This window comes from Somniosus microcephalus, chromosome 16 (genome assembly GCF_052327205.1).
Source record: "Somniosus microcephalus isolate GS21.2 chromosome 16, FLI_Smic_1.0, whole genome shotgun sequence".
NCBI lineage: Eukaryota > Metazoa > Chordata > Chondrichthyes > Squaliformes > Somniosidae > Somniosus > Somniosus microcephalus.
The window spans coordinates 26,016,984-26,041,903 of record NC_141002.1 but is presented as its reverse complement, the minus strand read 5'-3'; the positions used below and the strand labels follow the sequence as shown (position 1 = coordinate 26,041,903).

Sequence of the window (24,920 nt, the reverse complement as noted above, 5' to 3'; positions counted from 1 at the left end):
AAACATACTCCATAAATAGTATGAATAGTTAAGGATGAATTGAAGAGAGACCTAGGGGTCTCGCTGCTAAACAGGTAAATGTAGGGCCAAAACAGTAGAGTAGAAGTCAGAAGAATTCATTTTTATATGGCTCTGGTCAGATCGCATCTAGTGTATTAGGCACAGTTCTGATCATTGAGACACAGGAGAGATATTCAAGCACAGTTATGAGGAAAGACTAGAGAAACTTGAGCTTTTCAGCCTGCTAAGGGTTTGAGAGCTGATCTTGTAGAGGTATGCAAGATAGTAAATGGTATGGAAAAGATAATTTAAAGTAATTTTTTGGATTTATGAGTAGGACAAGGAGACATAGGTTCAAACTAGTAAAAGAGAAATTCAGGTGTTGAATGAAGGACATTCCTTTTCGCCCAAAAAATGATCAATACATGCAAATACTTCTTAAATATAGCAGAGATGGCAAAAACCCTGAAATCATTTAGGAAACTGCAGTGGGAGGAGGAAAAGTTGTTTCTGGATAGATGAACTAAGATGGGCCAAATAGCCTTCCTCATCTACTGTTTTACCTGAAGGGTGGAGTTGGGGAGAAAGTAGGGTGCAATTTTAAAAGAACTCTGCTTACTATATGAAACTGTTGGGAGTGGTGGCTCCATAGAATTGCTCAGTGGTAAGACCGTAATTGGTAATGTTTGGACATGAGCCCAGATTTTCCAAGTCTGTACTCTTGGCAATGTATTCCTTCAACATCCAAGCCATAATTTGTAAGCTCAGTGGATCGAGGTTAAGGATCTGACTGAACAGTGTCCTTCTGTATCAGGTCAGACTTCCACAAGTGATGTCAATATGTAATTCCCAAGTATTGTACCGTCAACCCTTCCATTTAAAGACTATGAGGAAGAATGAATTGAGAAAACGTGTTAAAAACCTCTACTGTTAAAACAAATGGCAGGTTGTCTGATCTCCATATTAACCTCGCCACAATCCCCAGGCAAAAATCTGACAAAAATAAATTGAGAACACAAGATCAGGTACCATCGTTCAGGATACCATGAAGGTTAAAATAGTAAGGAGGAGGTCATTCAAAGAGTAATGGGGAGGTTTTAGTTCAGCTCAGGGTTTAAAAGTTCGAAGATTGCAGGAGGAGGAAAAGATAGAAAGTTGCCAAGTTTCACAGTTGAGGTCCTGGGAAAGAATGAGTTTTGGTAGATCAAACCATCAAGTCGGATGTAGGGAGGAGGAAGATTGTGAGGGATGGCAGATTTGCAGCCACGAAAGGAGGGCAGGAAAATTTAGAGTTCCGAATGCTATAAATAAAACAAAGACGAGAAATATAGTGGATAGAGTTTCCCAATCAGCCAAGTCAATGTTCATAGTCAGTCATTTATTTATTTTTAATAAAAGGATAACCTTTCAGTTTATTAGAAAACTAGAACAGGCATTCATCCCTAACTACGGAAGGTACAGAATTAAAAGAAAACCAGATCGGCCTTACTTGCCATGTGAAATTCCAGAAATCATCCAGAAAAGCTACTGATGCTAACAGAAGCTGGATCTTCTATTCCTGCCACCTGCAAACAAAGTCTGCAATATGTTAGTGAGACAGGAGTGGGAAAAGTTGATAGTGATACAACAAAATGTTAATGATCCTAACTCTCAAAAGTCAAGCTTAACACGCACGAGAAAATGTTCTTGCATTTTATAATAAATGTGCCGCAATACATCCCGAGGAGTTATTTTTCCTTCAGCAAATTAAGAGACTGCAAATAATTAAAGAATATTTTACGAGAACCTCTTCAATATCATTTTATTCTAGAAGTTGACCATGCCTCACAATGACCATTTATGAATTAAAACATTTTTTTAATTGCCTCTTATCAAAACATTTCAAAATTCTTCACACCATGACTTATTTTTTTGAAGTTCTGATCAACTTAGACAGTGCCATGAGCAAGTTTATAGAGACTGATGATGATCACACGTGGAACAGGTACACTAAACATGTTCCCACCTAGCATCTCAATAAAACAATAGTTAAAAAGAAAAATTCAAACTTGTCCCAGATGACACATGCGATAAAAGCCTGAAGCGAGGAGCAGTTTGTGAAATGCTCACTTCACAGCAAAATAAATTACAAGCAAAAAAAACACACACTGTAGAGAAGGAAACATGGTTCGGGGAACTTACAGTAGGAATGAAATTACGATCTTTTAAATTTTATATGGAAATATCAGAGATTTGCTTAAAGTTGGGTTCACAGGTGCTGAAGGAAACCTTTCCAAAATATATAAACACGCAAAAGAATCAGGAATATTGAGATATTGGATGATTTCAGTTGCATGCACCATAGAGCCTTTCTTTTTAAAGAAAAAAAGACACTGAAGCTTCATTTCAGTTCATGCGAATGAATAAAGCTATGAACTTCGACGAGAAAAAAACTCATCCACTGACAGAAGGCCTAAAACAATTTCTCCAATCATTTTTAGGGTGGTTGAAATAAGCATCTCTACAGAAGACAGATACAGTTTCTGAACAAATCAAAAAAAACTCTGGAACCTTACCAATATTAATATTTTGATGATTTGATAGATTCATCACGCCTGTATATATTTATGTACTTTTACTTAAATCAAATCAAAAAATGACCAATTTTTTTTTCAGATGCCGCACAGCACACTGTACCTACCCGAGATGCAAGCCAAAGGAATGGTCCACAGCCATTATGGTTTATTCTGCTTTGCCAAGTCAGCTACCTACCCAGTTTACTCCACTTATATAGAGTTAGGCACCTGTTAAGCAAATGGTGAATTTTTACCTGGTGTACACTGTTAAAACATGGAAGAATATCAGCGCTTCTCTTTTTGTTTATGTTAAAAAGAATAATTTCAGCAGATAGAATCACAAGCTTTTAACCTTGGAAATAATTCTAACAAGTGTACGCCTACGGTAGCTTCACCTACATCCCAGAATTCCTCCTCCAAAATGTTGGTGCCACAAAGTACACCATTGCTTGTGAGCGAAGGTAGAAACAGTTACCGTTACCTCATTGAGTAACCCCCACTAAATTGGCCTGGGTTTTAAAATCGGTTTCTTTTGCCTCTCCCAGAAGATTACATGGCTCCTGGTGGGGTGGGGAGTGTATATATTGTGATGTACAAGGCATAACAACTGTGTGGGACAGACTGGACAGACCAGTGTCCGTCATTTCCATGTTTGTAGCATTAGGAACTCAATAAACGCAACTTTTTTTTTGGGAGGTGGGGGTGGGGGAAAGAAAGTACAGGAAACTTTGTGCTATCCAGCACCGACGGGGCCGAGCTGTTGCCGTCCCATCAAAACCGCCGGACAAACCAGCGCTAATGTTGAACGATACGGAGATTTTGAGCTCCGTATCTGGCAACAAACCCTGTTGCTTAGCAACAGCTTCTAAACAGTCGGCCGTACCTTGCAAGGGTCTCTGTAGCTTAGCAACAGCTTCAGCGAGACCTTGCAGAGCCTGACTGGTGAAAAAAAAACAACGAAAAGAAAAAAACCTAACGAAATGGCTCCTGATTTTTGCCGGTGGCTCGAGCATTCTAGACAGTTAACCTCCGGATAAACCAAAGTTTCCTGTAAAGGGAGAAATATCACCCATGGTTCCTGCTTCTTACTGCTATTCAGTGACTCCAGCTGACTGACGCAGGTGAATGTCACGGGGACAGCTTTGCGCTCAGCTGGGACATCCCACACAATTGAAGTTTGTCAAATTCACTACTCGGCATCGTATGAGAAATGGTCACTTGGATGATATACCAAACGACAGCCTGCACCCACTGATCTGTACACCAGGACGAGTAACTGCTTTTTCAGGCAGCAAAGGAGAAAGGAAGAGGACTGCAAAAGAAAATCAAGAGAAAGGTTTGAAATTCCACCCCGCTACCCCACCAAATGCATTTCTAACAAAGGTGGATGGCTATTAAATTAGTTGGATGAGATACCAGTAGAATGGTTGAGTGTCTCTCTCAAATATACTCCTAGCATACAACGGTACAATTGTTTATCACAAATACATATGTGTTGCCAAATGTTAACCACATTAAAGAAAACCTCTTTCAATTTACAGCTTCTGTCAATTAGGTAAGTTAAAAAAAATGTGCACATCTGAGGTTCAGCCACCATGTTTCACAATCTCATAAAAATGAGTTTTAAGCAGTCATTTAAAAGCAGGGTTCCACTAAGAATTCATGGTTCCTCTTCTGCATCGTTATCACTTCCACCGATGCTGCTGTCTGTTGAAAGATTTTCTTCATTCCAATTTTCTTCAGCCTCTTCCACTTCAGACACAGAATCAATCACATCTTGCAGTTTACTGTCCTCTGGAGGTGTTGCACTCCCCATTGGTGGTCTTCCACTGTCCTCTGGAGGGGTTCCACTGTCCTTTGGAGGTGTTGCCCTGTTCATTCGTGGTCTTCCATTGTCCTTTGGAGGGGTTCCACTGTTCATTGATGGTTTTCCATTGTCCTTTGGAGGTGTTGCCCTGTTCATTCGTGGTCTTCCATTGTCCTTTGGAGGGGTTCCACTGTTCATTGGTGGTCTTCCATTGTCCTTTGGAGGTGTTGCCCTGTTCATTGGTGGTCTTCCATTGTCCTTTGGAGGGGTTCCACTGTTCATTGATGGTTTTCCATTGTCCTTTGGAGGTGTTGCCCTGTTCATTGGTGGTCTTCCATTGTCCTTTGGAGGGGTTCCACTGTTCATTGATGGTTTTCCATTGTCCTTTGGAGGGGTTCCACTGTTCATTGATGGTTTTCCATTGTCCTTTGGAGCAGTTACACTGTCCATTGATAGTTCTCCAGTGCCCTCTGACGGTTTTGTACTATCCTCTGGAGGAGCTGAGATTTCCGCAGACTCTTGGCTGCTTGCCTGTGTCGTCTTCTGCTCATCAGAGGACTTAACTGTGGATGGGTCAACTTCCAAAAATGACGCCCATGATTTTAATCGATCCTCTCTTTCCCTTACAGTCTCTTCAATCTAGAAGTTCAAAATGATATTTAACAAGTTTCTTTTCTTTTTAGACAGTGATTTTTAAACATTACTGTTCTGCTAGAAATAAGATTAAACGCTTTGTTGCTTAATAAGATATTTCAATTTGTTTATGTAAAAAGATTATACCCCTTTAGTTGGGCAAACATATTCTAAAACATGCTGTGTAAGTAAATGTTTTGGCTAGAAAGGCCCAACAAAGGTTCACCAGACTAATTACTTAGGAGAGATTGAGTGGACTAGGCCTATATTCTCTGGAGTTTAGAAGAATGAGAGGTGATCTCATTGAAACATACAAAATTCTTACAGGGCTTGACAAGGGTAGATGCAGGGAAGATGTTTCCCCTGGCTGGGGAGTCTAGAACCAGGGGTCACAGTCTCAGAATAAGGGGTCGGCCATTTAGGACCGAGATGAGGAGAAATTTCTTCACTCAGAGGGTGGTGAATCTTTGGAATTCTCTACCCCAGAGGGCTGTGGAGACTCAGTCGTTGAGTATATTCAAGACAGAGATTGATAGATATTAAGGGAATCAAGGGATATGGGGATAGTGCAGGAAAGTGGAGATGAGGTAGAAGATCAGCCATGATCTTACTGAATGGCAGAGTAGGCTCGAGGGGCCAAATGGCCTACTCCTGCTCCTATTTCTTATGGGATCTGGGCAAGACCAGAGCGGGAGCAGAGCAAGAGAGGCAGCAACTCAACAGAGGCAGAATCCGAAAGAATGACGTCAGAGTAGAAAAAGTGATGTCGGCACAAGGGAACGAGCTGATTGGTGAGTTTTTTTTTTAAGTTTTAAGTTTATTTCTGCTAAGTTAGTTCTTAGTCTATTAAATAGAGGCATGGCAGGGCAGCTCAGTCCCGTGGAGTGCACATCCTGTGGGAAGTCCTGGACACTTCGCGTAGTTTGGACGACCACATGTGCAGGAATGGTCACCAGCTACGACAGCTCGAGATCCATGTTTCAAAGCTCGAGTGGCAGATGGTGCATCTGCGAGGCTGAGAGTTACGTGGATAGCACATTTCTGGAGGTGGTCACCCCACAGCTTAAGAGTATGCAGGCAGAGAGGGAATGGGTGACCGCCAGACAGAAGAGGAGGACCAGGCAGGTAGTGCAGGAGTCCCCGGAGTGCATCTTGCTCTCCAATCAGTATTCTGTTCTGAGTACTGGGGGGAGACTATGGTTCCTCTAGGGAGTGCAGCCAGAGTCAAGTCCACGGCACCATGGATGGCTCAGTTGCGGGGGGTGGGGGTGCGGGGAGGATAAAGAGTGGAAGAGCAATAGTGGTAGGGGATTCGATAGTTAGGGGAGCAGATAGGTGTTTCTGCGGTTGCAGACGTGACTCCAGGATGGTATGTTGCCTCCCTGGTGCCAGGGTCAAGGATGTCACTGAGCGGCTGGAGAACATTCTGAGGGGGGAGGGTGAACAGCCAGAGGTCGTTGTCCATATCGGTACCAACGACATAGGCAGAAAGAGGGATGAGGTCCTGCAGGCAGAGTTTAGGGAGCTAGGAGAGATTAAAAAGCAGGACCTCAAAAGGTAGTAATCTCTGGATTACTCCCGGTGCCACATGCTAGTGAGTACAGGAATAGGAGGATAGCACAGATGAATGCATGGCTGGAGAGATGGTGCAGGAGGGAGGGCTTTAGATTCCTGAGGCATTGGGACCATTTCTGGGGAAGGCGAGACCTGTTCAAGCTGGACGGGTTACACCTCAACAGAGCCGGGACCAATATTCTCACGGGGAGGTTTGCTAGTGCTGTTGGGGAGGGTTTAAACTAGCTTGGCAGGAGGATGGGCACCAGCATATAGGAGTAGAAAAGAGGAATACGATGCATAAGAGTGAATGTGTTGGATAGTACTAGAGAAGATAGTAGTACCATATTAGATAGGAGCAGACTAAGAAAGACTTCGAAAAATTCAAAAATGGGTTTAGAATGCACGTACGTAAACGCACAAAGTGTGGTGAATAAAGTTGGTGAGCTACAAGCACAATTAATTGTGTGGCAATAACGGAAACGTGGCTTAAAAACAGTCAGAACTGGGCACTTAATATTCAAGGGTACAAGATGTTCAGAAAAGATAGGTGGGGTGGCAGTGCTGATTAAGGAAGACATTGTAGTGTTGGAAAGGGAGGATGTTCTTAAGGGGACAAGGACAGAATCCATTTGGTTAGAGTTGAGGAGCAAAAAGGGTACGATCACACTTTTGGGGGTATTCTATAGGCCTCCAAATAGTGAGAGGGAGGTAGAGGAGCAAATCTGCAGGGAAATCGCAGAGATATGCAAGAGTTATAGAGTGGTGATATTGGGGGATTTTAATTACCCAAATATCGATTGGGATAATGCTAGAGTAAAGGGAAAGGAGGGAGGAATTTCTGAAATGTGTTCGGGAGAATTTCCTTGACCAGGATGTTCTTGGCCCAACTAGGAAGGAGGCATTGCTGGGTCTGGTGCTGGGGAATGAGGTGGGCCAGGTCGACCAAGTGTCTGTGGGAGAACACTTGGGTACGAGTGATCATTGTATCATAAGATTTAGATTAGCAATGGAGAGGAGCAAGGAACAATCTAGAGTGGAACTTCTAAACTGGAATAGGGCCAACTTCAATGGGATGCAAAAGGATCTAGCCAGGGTAAAATGGAACCAAAGACGGACAGGAAAAACTAACGGAAAAATGGGTGATCTTTAAGGAGATGTTCCAAGTACAGGCTAGGTACATTCCAACAAGAGGGAAGGGTGAGGGAACCAAAGCAAGGGTTCCTGGGATGACGAGGGAGATAGAGATGATGATGAAACAAAAAAAGTGTATGATGAATGTCAGGTGAATTCTCCAAGGGATGAAGTAACAGGGAGGATCGATGAAGGGAATGCAATGGATGTTGTCTACATGGATTTTAGGAAGGCGTTTGACAAAGTACCACATAGAAAGCTGGTTAACAAAATTGAGGCTCATGGAATAGGTGGGTCAGTGGCAGCTTGGATAAAGAATTGGCTTTAGGACAGAAAACAGCGAGTTGTGGTAAATGGCTGTTTTTCAGACTGGAGATGGTAGACAATGGTGTTCCCCAAGGGTCAATGCTGGGGCCACTAATAGAAATGACCTGGATATTGGAATACACAGAGTAGAATTTCTAAATTTGCCAATGACGCCAAACTTGGGGGTGTGGTAAACAGTGAGGACGATAACAATCGACTGTAACAGGACATAGAAAGGCTAGCAGAATAGGCAGACAAGTGGCAGATAGAATTTAATAGAGAAATGTGAGGTGATGCATTTTGACAGAAGGAACAGGGAGAGGTAATATACATTTAATGGCAGTTTTAAAGAGTGTGCAGGGACAGAGGGACCTGGGAGTTAATGTGCATAGGTCCCTGAAGGTGGCAGGATATATTGAGAGTGTGGTTAACAAAGCATATGGGATCTTGGGCTTCATAAATAGAGGTATTGAGTACAAAAGTAGAGAAGTTATGCTGAACCTTCATAAAGCGCTCGTTAAGTCACAACTGGAGTATTGCGTCCAGTTCTGGTCACCACACTTTAGGAAGGATGTGAAGGCCCTTGAGAGGGTGCAGAGGAGATTTACCAGAATGGTTCCGGGGATGGGGGATCTTAGCTACAAGGACAGGTTGGAGAAGCTGGATTTGGTTTCATTAGAGCAAAGGAGGTTGAGGGGTAATTTGATAGATGTGTACAAGATTATGACGAGTTTGGATAGGCTAGACGGGAAAGGCTGTTCCCACAAGTTGATGGTACAAGGACTAGGGGACACAGATTTAAGGTTTTGGGCAAGAGATACAGGGGGGATGTGAGGAAAAACTTTTTTATGCAGCGAGTGGTGATGACCTGGAATTCCCTGCCGACGGAAGTGGTGGAAGCGGAGACACTCAATGTTTTCAAGGGGAGACTGGATAGGCACTTGAGGGAAATAAACTTGCAGGGCTACAGGGATAGAGCGGGGCGAATGGGACTGACTGGATTGCTCTAGAGAGCCGGCACAGACTCGATGGGCCAAATGGCCTCCTTCTGTGCCGTTATGACTCTAAGACCCTATGTTCTTAAATGCCCTTATTGAGCAAGGCAATCCTCAATCTTTGAATAAAGTTTGTCTCACTCTCGTCATTAGTTTAGCCTAAAGTCAGGGAGGAGCTTATATCTACAATAATTTTTAGCATGTCGCCACTTGAATTCCACCTATGGCGTATACGCAACTGACTTTAATCTTACACCTGCATTCATTCAAGATACAGACGTCACCATAATGGCCCACCAAGTTCCACCTTCTGCTGACATAAAACAATACCCCAGAATAAAGCCATATTCGCTCCCGAGTACCTATTACAGGAAGCTTTGTGCTATCCGGCACCGACGGGACCGAGCTGCTGCCGTACACTCCAAACTGCCGTACACTCCAGAGCTAATGTTGAAACATACGGAGATTTTCATCTCCGTATGAATCAACAAACCCTGTTGCTTAGCAACAGCCTCTAAACAGTCGGCAAGTGTCTCTGTAGCGTCTGTAGCTGAAGCTGTTGCTTAGCTACAGACCTTGCACAGCTTGACTGTTCAAAAAAAGCAAAGAAAAGAAACAAAAAGAATAAAAAATGGCTCCTGATTTTTGCCGGTGGCTCCAGCTTGCCGGACGGTTCGCCTCCGGATAACTCAAAGTTTCCTGTATTACAAAATTTGGAAGGTGGGTCACAATGTTCATTTCAAAATGCATTGAAAGTCCCTACATCAATTGCCTTTATGACATCTTTATACAAGATTTGCTTACAATACCTGCAGGTGGCGCTGATGGGGGTTTTCAGTGTTAAAGTTTCAGCTAACACTAAATTGCAGTAACACCTTTAACTGCTATTTTATATTGGAAAAAAAAAGGTTGGAATCTGCATGCAGCTCTACACCCTAGCCACTAGGTGGCTCTGAACCAATGCATCTGCAATATCAGCAAGATTTCTCTTACTTTCTTTGGATTGGTGTCTCAATAGTAATGCAATTTATTTAAATTGTGCTATCTCAATATTTCAACTGATTTTAGATGGGGACTTGCAGTCTTAATCCTCCTGGTCCCATGATCACTTTATCAAGTTTTGAAATTTCCTGATCCCTCTACCTTATAGTGACTTCCTCAGTCAACGGTCATCTACTTACCAGCTCGGCTCACCGCCCCCCCTAAACCCCACACACATTGATTGAGTGATGGTGGTCTTGCTTTTCACAGCCATCCTCGTCATAGCACACATTCTGCTAATTTTTCTTGAAAGCTTCCAGCCAAAAATACCTTTCCCGTCGAAGGGTAGTTATAATAACTGTTCCTATAGTTCCCATGACAGAGATACTACACCAGAAGTTATGGATCTCACTGCCGAGTCTAGGGCATTAAACCACTACTGGGGAAAATAAACTCGTACAATGGCGCAGGTCCCGGGGCTTGGTGACATGCTTGTAATGAAACAAGGCAGGACGATTTTTCTGCAAAGGATAACAACCAATGTACCCTTTAAGCTACGCAGCCGGTGAGCTGGCATTTAAATTGAACAACCGCGCATTCACGGAATTTTGAATGGCCCGTGCAGCCCGTTAAAAGGGTCACGCGGGCCAACAAATAATTAGAGGGAACATTGATAACGTTTTAATGCGTGTTCAGGTTCTGCGGAAACTAGATGCTATCATTCAAACTGGGCTACAGCTCTAGTGTGTGGAATTAAAGAGAATGTCTCTTTTCTTTCTCCATGCTGAGCTACTTTGAAAAAGTTAAGAGTTGTACACCATCAAAATACTGACAGTGGATCATTCTGCAATAGAACTGAACAACTAAGTGAAACTATTACTTGGGACTTTGTTTTTGATGAATTGAACAAAATTAGGTTTTCATTGTTCATTTATATGAAGAACCAGGAAAAAAGGCCAGATCGTTGTAAAAGCTGAGCTGAAGAGAGAGTCAGAGGATTCCTGCGGCACAGATAGAGCACTGTGAGAAGACAATATATAGCCATAAACTGATCTACGGTAGATCATATGATGGGAATGTGTTCAGAAAAGTACACTGCCGGACCAGATCAACAGCTGTAGAGCTGTCAACAACAAATGAATCACCAAGCTGTTCAAGGGCAGAGTTCCAGAGGTGCATAACACAACTATGATTACTGGTGGAATGGCACATCCCTGGGCTTTGCTTCCCTTTAAGTATTAATTGGATTATCATAGAATCACACAGCACAGAAGGCGGCCATTCGGCCCATCGTGTCTGTGCCGGCTCTTTGAAAGAGCTATCCAATTAGTCCCGCTTCCCCACTCTTTCCCCATAGCTCTGCAAATGTTTCCTTTTCAAGTATGTATCCACTCTCTTTTGAAAGTTACCACTGAATCGGTTTCCAACACCCTTTCAGGCAGTGCATTCCAGATCATAACAACTCGCCACGTAAAAAAGAAAATTCTCATCTCCCCTGGTTCTTTTGCTAATTACCTTAAATCTGTGTCCTCTGCTTACTGACCCTTCTGCCACTGGAAACAGTTTCTCTTTATTTACTCTATCAAAACCCTTCATGATTTTGAACACCTCTATTAAATCTCCTCTTAACCTTCTCCGCTCCAAGCAGAACAACCCAGCTTCTCTCGTCTCTCCACGTAACTGAAGTCCCTCATCCTTGGTACCATTCTAGTAAATCTCCTCTGCACCCTTTCTAAGGCCTTGACATCTTTCCTAAAGTGTGGTGCCCAGAATTGGACACAGTACTCTAGCTGGGGACTAACCAGTGATTTATAAAGGTTTAGCATCACTTCCTTGCTTTTGTACTCTCTGCCTCGGTTTATAAAGCCAAGAATCCCATTATGCTTTTTTCTTTAAAAAACAGCCTTCTTAACTTGTCCTGCCAATTTCAAAGATTTGTGTGTGTACAACCCCAGTCCTTTGCTCCTGCACCCCCCTTAAAATGGTACCATTTAGTTTATATTGGCCTCTCCTCATTCTTCACACTTCTCTGCATTAAATGTCTGCTGTCTGTCCGTTTCACATGTCAGTCTATGTCCTCCTTAAAATCTGCTATCCTCCTCACTGTTTACTACATTTCCAAGTTAACTGCATTTTATTTTCATTTAAAATTCAAGCCCATTTGCTTCAGTATTAGACTATATGTAAAAAAGGAAAATATCTGGAGATGCACAATAGTGTATAGGGTAGCTAGCAGTCTCACAGTAACTAAATCAATAGCTCAGCGATTCTGGTGCCATTGAACTTTCCTCTGTCCATATCATTTAACCCTATGAGAAGACTGCACAGAAATGTTTTAGAGGCTGAGGGGGTGGGGGGGGGAAGTGTGGAGCAATACTCTAAATGTTGCACAATTATGTTTACAAGATGACATATTGCTTGATCCTATTAAGCAAGTACATTTACTGGATCATTTGAATTAATAACAACTCAACAGAAATGGCTGAACATATGTTCCAAGAACCATTTCATCCCAATCTTTCTTTCATACCTGGTAATCCATGACACCATCCCATGTTTCAGCAGTTATTTGGCGCCCACCAAACCATCTTCCATTAAGCGCCAGTATACACTGATCCGCTTCCTCTGGTTCTTTAAATGCAACGGAGGCCACTCCACCAGGGTGTCTCTGGAAATGACAGAGAACAGATCCAGCATTAAAACACTCCTGCACCGTCTATTAATAATCCATGCATGTCATGTAGAAAATAGATCTAATTTTTTTGAACAGCAAAAATTCTTACGTCAAATAAAAGTACTTTTTTGACTTGACCGAATTTTTCACATTCCAGTTTAAGGTCTTCTCGGATCTCATTCAAAATCAACGGATCCTCCTATAATAAAAAAGTTAATTAAATTTGAAACATGAGCCGTATTATTCAGAATGTAATATTTTCTCACGCTGGTTTGAACAGCCTTGCTGCATGCAATAAGAGACGACTTACTACAGGAAACTCTCTTTTAACCGGCACCTAAATATCCGGAAATCTCTCTTAACCGGCAAAATTCAGGAGTAGGTTCAGGTAAGTTTTGCTATATATTAGTGGCCGTGTAACCGGGGTCCCTGCACCTGTGGCCGTGCAACAGGGACTCCTGGATCTGTGGCCGTGTAACCGGGGTTCCTGCACCTGTGGCCGTGCAACAGGGACTCCTGCACCTGTGGCCGTGTAACCGGGGTTCCTGGATCTGTGGCCGTGTAACCAGGGTTCCTGCACCTGTGCAACAATGACTCCTGGATCTGTGGCCGTGTAACCGGGGCTCCTGCACTTGTGGCCGTGTACGGGGCTCTCATACCTTGGTAAGTATACCTCTCTGTAATCCGGACTTTTTGATCAACCGGCACCATGCCGGACCTGTCGGTGCCAGATAAAAAAGTTTCCTGTATATAGTGAAATCTTACTATTGGAAATTTTCCCCCCTCTGTGCAACCAATGTTCCCGTGAGTAGAGAATCTGAAGTCTTGGTAAGACAAATCCCCTGACAAGAACTATTCTGTAATCCCGATTCGTATAATGTGCCTTACCATTAATTTTCTTCGGTCTCTAAACTAATCTGAAATGCAATAAAGTCACAAGCTGCATCAGCTCATCCCGCACATCCTTCAAGTATGTAAAAAAAAATTACAGATGATACTTAGTCTGTGCTATGTTCTCCAATTAAAAATGAAACCATTTAAGAATTGTTTTTAAAGCAGAGAACATAGCAGATACCAGGTACCACTGCCATGCATGCTATTTAACATTAGGAAAAAAGAATTATGTGATCATGGGTACGTGCCGAAGTTGACAAAGAATTGTCATAAGCTCAAGATATTTCCTAGTTTGGCAACTTGCGATGGTGAAACTGTCCGTCTCCTAACCAGAGCATTTGATTGGATAAGTAGCATTGGCATATGAAGAATTTTCTTGTAGCCACCATCTTATTCTTCTAGCCAAAGATTAGTGCAAGACAGATTCAAACTGAACCACCTCGGCATGAAAACTCTGGGATAAAACCAGCAGCAAAAACACAAAATTCTGAGCCCTTAAGAGTAGACTGTCCTTTGCAGATTCACAAATGTGTACAGCTGTTAAATCAAAATGTTGTGGGGGATTTGCTGTGTATATTTCTCGTGCAGACCATTTTAATATAAGCCTTAATACAATTAGATCATAATATGGTTAGAACAAAACCTGGTTATGATTTAATCCTGATACAGGATTTAAACAATACAGAGAATAAATGTGAAAAGTACATCAATGCGTAGACCATCTGTGCCTCGACCTACCTCAAAATCCTTTGGATGAAACATGTTCTTAAGAATCACAACTCGATGGTATCGGAATCGTGAACTGCCAGGTTTTCTCTCTGGTCTCCAATCCAGCTGCCTAACAACAAGGATTTGTTGTGTCAACAGAAAGCTCCCCTTAAATTAAGGACCTATAAACATGCGGAGTTCTGTATCCACAAAAATCCACACTGCAAGAACTAACTTTATATAAAATATAGGTTATTTGAGACAAAGAATATATATTTACCAGCAGATCTCCTGTGGTGTTGCTCTTGGTAAATTGAAGGATGATATTTTATAAGAACTGGGGTATTATATCATGTACAGGAAACTTTGTGTTATCCGGAGGCTAAATGTCCGGCAAGCTCGAGCCACCGGCAAAAATCAGGAGCCGTTTTGTTAGGTTTTTTTTCTTCTCGTGGCTTTTTTTTTTCCCCAAACAGTCAGGCTCTGCAAAGTCTCTGTAGCTTAGCAACAGCTTCAGAGAGACACTTCCAAGGTACGGGCCGACTGTTTAGAAGCTGTTGCTAAGCAACAGTGTTTGTTGTCAGATACGGAGATGAAAAGCTCCGTATGTTTCAACATTAACGCTGGCGTGTCCGGCAGTTTTGAGGGAACGGCAACAGCTCGGTCCCGTCGGTGCCGGATAGCACAAAGTTTCCTGTAACATACAGTTTATTATTCTGCTACTGTTATTAACCTAATCATGTCCCTTTAAGGCTAAAATATCTAATTGCTATAACTAGGCATCTAGTGAAGTCAGTTAGAGGAGAAGTTTTTCTGTAGATTGGCAGCCACTTGTAATTTTTTTAAATTCATTCATGGGATATGGGCGTCGCTGGCATGGCCAGCATTTATTGCCCATCCCAATTGCCCGAGAAGGTGGTGATGAGCCACCTTGAACCGCTGCAGTCCGTGTGGTGAAGGTAGTAAACTTCTTTGTAGCACTTTGGTACAACTGAGTGGCTTGCTAGGCAGTTAAGAGTCAATCGCATTGTTGTGGGTCTGGAGTCACATATAGGCCAGACCGGGTAAGGACGGCAGATTTCCTTCCCTAAAGGACAATAGTGAACCAGATGGGTTTTTACGACAATCCGGTAGTTTCGTGGTTACCAGATTTATTTAATTAACTGAATTTAAATTCCCCAGCTGCCATGGTGGGATTTGAACTCATGTCACTGGATCATTAGTCCGGGATTACTAGTCCAGTAACATAACCACTATACTACTTTAACCCCAGCTCCTCCTCAAAATCAAAAGAAACCGGGAGGAATTTCTATTTCAGACTGATGGATTGTGTTCTCACATCTGATGCCCATTAAACCAGCGTGTCACTTATTCATTTTGGAGAATAGCAAGAGGTGTTTTCTTTAAACCCACACGCAGGGGCCGGGAGGAGGGGGGGGGTGGGAGTGATAACTTAACTGGTTTTATTGACCGGCCTATTGACAATTTAGAGAACAAGTCAGAGCAATAGCTTCTCAATGGCTACGTACACAGAGAAAAGGGACAAAGATTTATGAGCAGTTAGTCAACTAACTAGCTAGGTCTGATCTACTGAGAGGAAACTCGCTCATCTCGAGCCCAGGGCCTGTCAGGTCAGATAGCTGACTCGGAAATGTTAAGCCAACTCGCTAATAGAGATAGTGTGGCATATTCTTATTATTTTTCTAGTTTTCAAAGAGGGTTCTGCAGTTAGTTGAATTAAGGTTAGACCTAATTATATCTATTATTCTGTACGTTGAATTGCTGTCTGTAAAGTAAAGCAACTCAACAAATTTGTACCTGGCCGCATCCCACTAAAGTGTTTGTCCATCTTTGGAGAGATTGGAGAAGCAAACAAGTGGGCAGATCAGAAAGACCCAATATCCGGTTTGGAGCACAAGGCATCCTATTGTTACATTCCCTGGTAAGCTGTTGTATAATTAGGTATTAGACGATACGGGCACATTCCTGAAGGATAAAGCACCAGGCTGCTGCTCCTTATTCTTTACGCCTATATGGCTGACTTGGAACTCTGATAATTGATGACATTGAGCACCAAACCTCAGATGGCTACCGTAGTAATTTAATTCTATCCATCAAATAAAAAAATTAAAGCCTCCCGAATCAGGAAAAATTGGATTTTAAATGTACTTTTTTTGCAGAAGCAACTTCTTCTTGTAATCTCTGCTTTTCTTCTTCTTTTTGCTGGCATCATATTGTCCTTTCATTCTGAACTTGGCAACTTCTACGTGCAGCTTGTATCCCCTCACTTCAGTTTCATCCAAAAATTTGAGAGCAAGATCAATAGATTCTTTCTGGAATACAAAAAAAGTGTAAAGGGTGGGCAGAAAGTACCTTTCACCAGCCAGTGGGGAAAGGAAAGTCCTAACACAAACCGCAATAAACACCTTTAACACAGTATCACTTCCGAAGGCACTTCAGAGGAGCGTTATCAATCCACATTTGACATCGAGCCACATAAGAGATTAGGACAGGCCGAGGTGGGTTTTAAGGAGCATTTCAAAGGAGAGCAAGACGGAGGATTTAGGGAGGGAATTCCAGAGCTCGGGACGTTGACAGATGAATGAATGGCCGCCAATGGTGGAGTGATTAAAATCGGGGATGCACAAGAGGCCAGAATTAGGGGAGCGCAGAGATCTGCGGGTTGTAGGAAGTTAGCGATAGTCTCAAATATTACATTCAACAATAACGCTGAACAAAACAAAAAGTGGATCTCCTACAACATTGTTGACACTGAATCAGAGGCTATGGCAGAAGCTGGAGAGAAAGCCAGTGAAGTGGATTGTGATTGATGCTTTCCTGATTTACTCCAATCAATACAAGTGGATGGTAATGGTGTTTGTAGATTCAAAATTTCAGTCAAATCAAAAAAAGCATGTTTGTTCCACCAAATATTTAAAGTCTTGCATATAAACAAGATTTTCAAGATTACTAGCTGATATGCCATGGCATTGCTCACTTTAAGTAATAAAATGCGCAATTTAATAACAGAAGCACTATACCACATGATGCACAAAGTAGGTAAGGCGGAGCCATGTCCCTTAAAAGTCTGCTTGTAAAAGTTGAGGTCTATTACAGCTTAATTCCGCAGACACCTCCTGAGGCCAATTAGATTGGTAGGTAGTGAATGTCTGACTGCTACCCAAGGTCAGGAAAACCAACAGGAAATGACTGGCTCTTTTTTTTATTAATGCTTTTCATCTGTAAGAAAGTCTGATTATCTGAAATATGACCAATTCAGTTTAGTTTGAAGCAGGTTTAACTCATTAACTTTCAGGTTTAACAATGTCCTACACCTGATCTCATTGTAAACAAAGTGGAAAATTGCCCAGGTATGTCCTGTCCACAAAAAGCAGGACAAATCCAATCCGGTCAATTATCACCCCATCATCTACTCTCAATCATTAGCAAAGTGATGGAAGGTGTTGTTGATGGTGCCATCAAGTGACACTTACTCACCAATAACCTGCTCACCGATGCGCCAGGGCCACTCGACTCCAAACCTCATTACAGCCTTGGTACAAACCTGGACAAAAAGAGCTGAATTCTAGAGGTGAGGTGAGTGACTGCCCTTGACATCAAGGCAGCATTTGACCGAGTGTGATATCAAGGAGCCCAAAAAAAATTGAAGTCAATGGGAATCAGGGGGAAAACTCTCCACTGGCTAGTCATACCGAGCATAAAGATGGTTGTGGTTGTTGGAGGCCAATCATCTCAGCCCCAGGACATCACTGCAGGAGTTCCTCAGGACAGTGTCCTAGGCCCAACCATCTTCAGCTGCTTTATCAATGATCTTCCCTCTATTATAAGTTCAGAAGTGGGGATGGTCGCTGATGATTGTATAATGTTCAGTGCCATTCGCAACTCTTCAGATAATAAAGCAGTCCATGGCCACATGCAGCAAGATCTGGACAAATTCAGGCTTGCGGTGCTAAGTGGCAAGCAACATTTACGTCACACAAGGGCCACGCAATGACCACCTCCATCAAGAAAAAGTCTAACCACCATCGTAATCATCATTACCATTGTCTAATCTCCCACCATCAACATCCTGGGAGTCACCATTGACCAGAAATTTAACTGGATCAGCCACATAAATACTGTGGCTACAAGAGCAGGTCAGAGGCTGGGTATTCTGTGGCGAGTGACTCACCGGATTCCCCAAAGCCTTTCCACCATCTACAAGGCACAAGTAAGGAGTGTGATGGAATACTCTCCACTTGCCTGGATGCGTGCAGCTCCAACAACACTCAAGAAGCTCAACACCATCCAGGACAAAGCAGCCCACTTGATTGGCACCCCATCCACCACCTTAAACATTCACTCCCTCCACCACCAGCGTACTGTGGCTGCAGTGTGTACCATCTACAAGATGCACTGCAGCAACTCGCCAAGGCTTCATCGACAGCACCTCCCAAATCCACGACCTCTATCACCTAGAAGGACGAGGGTGGACAGCTTTAAGTTCCTCGGAGTCCACATCACGGAAGACCTCTCCTGGTCCCTCAACACCTCCTCTCTGGTGAAGAAGGCCCAGCAGCGCCTATATTTCCTAAGGAGGCTGAAGGGATGTAACCTGTCACCCCTGATCCCCTCTAACTTTTACCGCTGCACTATAGAGAGCATCCTGACAAACTGTATCACAGTATGGTATGGCAGCTGTAGCTACTATGACTGGAAAGCCCTGCAGCGGGTAGTCAAAACTGCCCAACTCATTACCGGCACCCGGCTACTGACCATAGAGCACATATACCAGAAACGCTGTCTACGGAGGTCACGGTCCATCATCAAAGACCCTACCCACCCCAGCCAGTCTGTTCGCCCTCCTGCCATCTGGGAGACGCTACAGATGCATTCGCACCCGTACGACCAGATTTAGGAACAGCTTCTTTCCCAGGGCTGTCATCCTACTGAACTCCACAAATAAACTCTAAAGCCTGCACATCTGCCAATGCACTTTATGGTTATGTTTATGTTAATATACTACAAGCCAAATGTATGTTGAATGTTTAAATGTCTTAATCCAAATGTACACTCTCGGGAGCCGCAAGCCTACATTTCGTTGTACTGCACTTGTGCACTAACAATGACGATAAAAGTTGATTTGATTTGATTTGAGGGCATCAGGCACATGGGAACACAACCACCGCCAAGTTACACACCATCCTGACTTGGAAACATATCGCCGATCCTTCATCGTCGCTGGGTCAAAAATCTTGGAACTCCCTCCCTAACAGCACTATGGGAGTACCTTCACCACAAGACGGCAGCTCACCTCCACCTTCTCAAGGGCAATTAGGGATGGGCAGCAAAAGCTGGCCTTTCCAGCGACTGCCACATCCCACGAATGAATAATAAAAAAAGCTCTTGGTGTACCCTGTTTCATTCAAACACACATTTCACTTGAAATTTCTCACACACTCGCGTCCCAATCACAGCTGGAAAGTCACAGCATGTGGTAAACCAGTTATACCTGCCTGTGGGTGTGTTTGTATTCCACTGTGTACATGTCTGTACATGCCTCGGCTGACTCCTCCCACGAGTCCAGGTATAAAGGTGACTGCTCCACAGTCCCTCTGTATTCTGGACTGGTCGACCACTCGAGGCACACCTTCATTCTCTTGTTAATAAAAGCCTGTTAGTTACTCGCTTAACCTCAGTCTTTTGAGTAATTGATAGCGCATCACAGCATCCAACCGTTTCTCAAATGATTCCAAGATGTTTGCTTCCACTACGCTACCCAGAAGCTCAGCCCTTCTCTCGTGAAGAACTTCTTCACATCAGTCCTAAATGTGTTTTCACTAGGTTGAGCCTGAATCTCTTGTGCCACTATCAGAGTTTAATTTGATGTAATGTTCTGGATTTACCTTTTCTGGACCATTGACTAACTTATTACCCCACAACGTCACCTCTTCTCCTGGCTGAAAAGCCCAAGTTTCTCCATTCTTTGATCAGACTTTATCTGACCAGTTTGCATTGAGCTGCCGAGTCAAAATCATTAAAGTGTAAATTTAGAAACAGCAGGGAGTTCTAACATCAACCACGCGGCACACCACTCAGAGATTCACCCCAATCAAACTTAATTCCCCAACAAGTATTCACTACTTCTTATCATTCAGCCAATTTCTTATCCATTCGCAGGTCTGCCTCGAGTCCCCATCATTTCCAGCTCAATTAAACAACCTTTTGTGTGGAACTTCATCATGGGAATTTTAGAAGTCTATGTACAGGATGCCATAAAGTACTGGAACTGACTTCCTCAAAAAGGGTCAGAGGATAGCCTGGCAGGATCTTCCGGTTCTGCAGCCAATGTTTACTAGTTTAACATACAGGTAACCTCAAGTTTACTCCTGGCAATTAATTCTATCATTTATGTCCCCGGTACCGATTTGAAACTAACAGCTCCAGTTACCTGGATCTTTTTCCCCCACCAGTTTTGATAAAGGGGACTGCATTCGCCTATTTCCAATGAAACCAGCTCCCCACTGGTGATTTATTTGTTTTGAGCCCTCTTTGCCTTGCTAGGATCTCCATCTAATTTATGTTAAAAGTGCTAATTCTATCACCAGTCGTGCTAATGACTTCTTTGGAACACTTGGTGGAAATAATGAGTTAGTATAAAATAATTCAAAACAGGAAGAGTCACATTTTAAATATCTGTTACAGAATGCAGCAGATATCACCACTAATAAATCAAATGTCCAGTTAAAGGTCAAATAGTTGTGTACCTTTAGGTAGCAGCAGAGACCATCTCCCTTGAGATTTCCATCTTTGTCTTTGTACAATTTAATTTTATACTCTTCTGTTTCAGGGTTTTGCATGATGATCCCAAACTTTGACATAAGCTCCACAAATTCATCATTTGTAATGTCTGGTGGTAACCCTGAAAATGAGAACTAACTAACTTAAAACAAACAGATATCCAAACATCAAATTACTATTTCAGGAGTTCCAGGTAGAAATAAAGGTTTTGACTGCCCAAATAGCATTTCCCTTTCACCACATGGCAATAATTTAAAAACTATGAATAAATCACTCCAGCAGCTTTGAGGTGAAAATGGTGGACGAGTACTTCTTAGAAATAGTCACACGATCATTAATCAACAATATCAATTGTATATTGCAGCCCACCTAGAAGGTACTCCCAAGATAAAAACAGCGAGGAAAGTAATGGGAAACCATCTCAGCTAATCTTCCCTTAAAAGCAGCATTTGGAATCTACAGAAAAACTCTGCTGAAACACACATCAGAGACAGTGTCAGCTCAGTGATCGCACTCTCACCTGGAGTCAAAAGGTCATGGGTTCAAATCCCATTCCAGTCTTGAACACAAAATCTAGGTCGACACTCCAGTGCTGCACTGAGGGAGTGCTGCACTGTTAGAGCTACCGGTTTTTGATGACACGTTAAATCGAGACCCCGTCTGCCCTCTCAGGTAGACATAAAAGAACCCATGGCACTATTTTGAAGAATTGCATGGGAGTTCTTCCCAGTGTCCTGGCCAATACTTATCCCTCAATCAACTTCTTTAAAACCAGGTTATCTAGTCATTATCACATTGCTGTTTGTGGGAGCTTGCAAAGTGGCTGATGCGTTCCCCACATTACAACAGTGACTACACTTTAACAGTACTCAATTGGCTGTAAAGCACTTTGGGACATCTCGAGGATGTGAAAGGAGCTATATAAATGCAAGTCTTTCTTTTTTAATTTTATAACATCTGCATCTCCTTAGTTGAGGTTTGAGTAAACTGATCATGTGTTGACTTATCCATCAGACCCTTAGCCTGAAAGGAAAATCCACCCAGACTTCAGCAGGATAATATATGGTGTTCTACATGGTATAATGCACCTGTACTTGTAAATGCTTCTTCTGAATCACTCAATAGGGACAAAGATTTGCGAGTGATATTAAAAATTATACAACCATACTCACTTCCTATCGATCACTCACTCAACCAAATTTCTCCACTACAGGGGCTGATGTGCAAATTTATTAACTGTTATTTGGTCTTAAACAAACTTCTTAGAAAGCAGAAGGCTCAAAACACTTTAAAACTGCTTGTATCTCAGCTCCCCAACTACAAGCTTAAAATAAGATTTCTAAACATAAATAAATTAAAAGATTACACACTTCACAATAATATTATTAAACTTAGATATGAAATTGTCTTTTGTAACTTTCAGGACTTTTTAACTCGAGGATTTCAAACATCTGGGTTGCTACTTCCTAATTTTTCTGCAGATATTGTTGTGCTTGTAATTGCCTGGATTCTGCCGTCTAAGCATATGCATAATTTCCAATGTACACCTTAAAGTCTCTCTTTGCTCACGCTGTAACAGGATTGATCAGTGCCCTTGATATTCTAAATTAGTTGGGAAACTGCTGCACTGAATTTAAAAGCTTTATGCAGGTAATGTTTCATACTTATATCAAGTCCTTCATTTCAGAGAATATGCTAAAACCCACTATTTGTAATTGATAATGTTACTTTCATCTAAGTTCTAAAAGTTTATAATTGATGGTGTGCGCCATTCAGGGCGTGATGGAAACAACTTTCGAATGGATTTGAAAAGCTCTCAACTCTTAAGTAAAGGTTTAGATTTAAACCATCATCAAATGCTTAACTTTACTTTGACAAAATTAGAGTTCTTTTATTTTACTTAGAAATCATATTGTTTACAGAAAATGTATTTACATTTCTGATTACAAATACTGAATTGCGCCTGTCCGGTATTTAACAGGATTTCAGCTTTTCCAAATGATACGAAAAATTATGAATTTAAGAGGCTCTTTTAACCCATGATTCACATGAAAGCGATCATTAGCTTTTTTAAATAAACCTTATTTTGAAAGATATTCTAACTGAGACACATTTTGTTCTGCTGATTGGAACACCTGTTCACCTGTTTTTTTTGGAATGCCAAAAATAAATCACGGTTTACATCAAGATTCTTTATACAGCTGCAGCAGGAAGAGAACCGCGTATTGTCCAAATTGATCACTGTTGACATGTACTTCTCTCCCACTTTCACATCCCAGCACCCAAGATCCGAATCAGAGGAGGGAAGCTATTCTCATCCACCAAGAGGAAAAACCCTACACCTCTCCCCATCATGTCATCTAATTGACTCTTTGGAGTCTAGCTTTGTGTCCCCACACACAGGAAATGAATTCAAGTACAGATCACTCTATATGAAGTTCATTTGGAAGCTGTTCTCAACTTTCCTTTCATCAGTTTTAACCTACACTTTCATTCAAATATTGTGGAAAACCTTGAAGCAATACTCCAGATTAGCCTCATCGAAGCCATTTAATCTTACATACTTTTATAATATCTCTCGATCACCTCCTTTCAAGGCTAATTGACGTCAGTTTTTCGGTTCTTTTCTCAAAACTCAGTCCTTTGACATTAGGGATCAGCCTTATGGCTCTTCCATGGCATGAATGCTTCTATTTTATCTTGGTAACAAAGCTGAATACAATGCTCAAAGTACGATCTGACCAGAGCACTGTAGTTTTAACATGACAGGGAGTTCGCGTGCTAGCTGCTGCTAGTAGAACACTCTGTAAATACCCTATTTTAAGTATCAACTTCACACAGTGGACATTCGTCCAAAGTAAAAGTGAAAGACTAGAGAGACCCTTAAGGCATTTTGTTCTGTAACAGGTTCTATAATTTCTTATAGCTAAGAAACGCTATGTTTTCTAATTTTTGCTTCCAATTTTATTTCTTAATAAACCCAATTTGCAATTTGTAGCCAGGGGTGTACAGTCTGTCAGAGGGTTATCGGTTCATCAGTCAGAAGAGTGTATTTCTAGTGGGTACCCACTAAAAAAAAAAAAAAATTCCCAGTGTTCACCCTGCAGTCCTCTATCCCAGATTACTTTGTACATAGAGCCATATTCGGTTCATAGGGAGTGCTGGCTTGCCTGTGGAAGTGGAACTTTGAACTGGACGCCTGAAAAGTTAATGGAATGCACCAGAATCATAACAATCATCTCATCATGGTGAAACCAATCAAAGATTAATTTTTGTCAACTGACAAACATACATTCCTCAGCCCAGTACTTACCAGACACGTACACATTTGTGTTCTTCTGTTCCTCGACATCAATCCAACCTGTAAAAAGTATAAATCCGTATTGCTAAATATGAATGAAGCTGCATAATACAGGTGAGATATACAAAATGTTGGGAGTATTTTTGCAGCACTACAAGTTTCCTAAAGACCATTGTGATATGGGGCTAGGCAGTAGGGCAACACAGTGTACCCTCAGCTCACAGTATTAATTTAGCAGCTCTCCAATTAAAAAAAATCCATACAAAGCATTAAGAAACATAGAAAAATAGGAGCAGGAGTAGGCCATTCGCGCCTGCTCCGCCATTCAATATGATCATGGCTGATCCTCTATCTCAATACCATATTCCCGCTCTCTCCCCATACCCCCTTGATGCCTTTAATGAGATCTTCAACAGCACAAATGATTAGAGTCAGTGTGGCCAACATTTGTCACTTCACATGGATGCATGAACAGCCATGTAGGTTATAGCATCAAAACTGAGAACGATCATTTCTTCTGCTTTTCAAATTGCTCCTCTAGGTGAGAAAATTCCATCTATTTTAACAGCATGAAATA

At 42.1% G+C, this 24,920-nt stretch overlaps 1 protein-coding gene across 2 annotated transcripts; it reads right to left on the bottom strand.

The window, feature by feature from the left end:
• Positions 1–1,784: 1,784 nt before the first annotated feature.
• On the bottom strand, positions 1,785–24,693 carry htatsf1 (HIV-1 Tat specific factor 1). Of its 2 annotated transcripts, XM_086008706.1 has the most exons (8): positions 24,356–24,693; positions 21,009–21,163; positions 16,411–16,574; positions 14,272–14,371; positions 12,749–12,838; positions 12,496–12,633; positions 4,461–5,001; positions 1,785–4,418 (listed from the first exon to the last, which is right to left on the bottom strand). In XM_086008706.1, exons 2-8 carry the CDS (start codon positions 21,120–21,122, stop codon positions 4,216–4,218), a joined length of 1,350 nt encoding a protein of 449 aa, XP_085864832.1. In that variant the 5' UTR covers positions 21,123–21,163; positions 24,356–24,693; the 3' UTR covers positions 1,785–4,215. The 2 variants fall into 2 exon arrangements, with proteins under 2 accessions (XP_085864832.1, XP_085864831.1); XM_086008705.1 differs by having other exon boundaries at positions 1,785–5,001; positions 24,356–24,685.
• Between the last annotated feature and the right edge of the window lie 227 nt (positions 24,694–24,920).

Bases quoted from the DNA above. Each gene is read 5' to 3' on its own strand.
- htatsf1 (XM_086008705.1), bottom strand. From the start codon at position 21,122: ATGTCAAAGTTTGGGATCATCATGCAAAACCCTGAAACAGAAGAGTAT. The intron at 12,839-14,271 runs GTAGGTCGAGGC...TTTTTATTATAG, and splicing joins TTCATCCAAAGGATTTTGAG to GAGGATCCGTTGATTTTGAA. The intron at 12,634-12,748 runs GTAAGAATTTTT...TGTCATTTCCAG, and splicing joins AAAAAGTACTTTTATTTGAC to AGACACCCTGGTGGAGTGGC.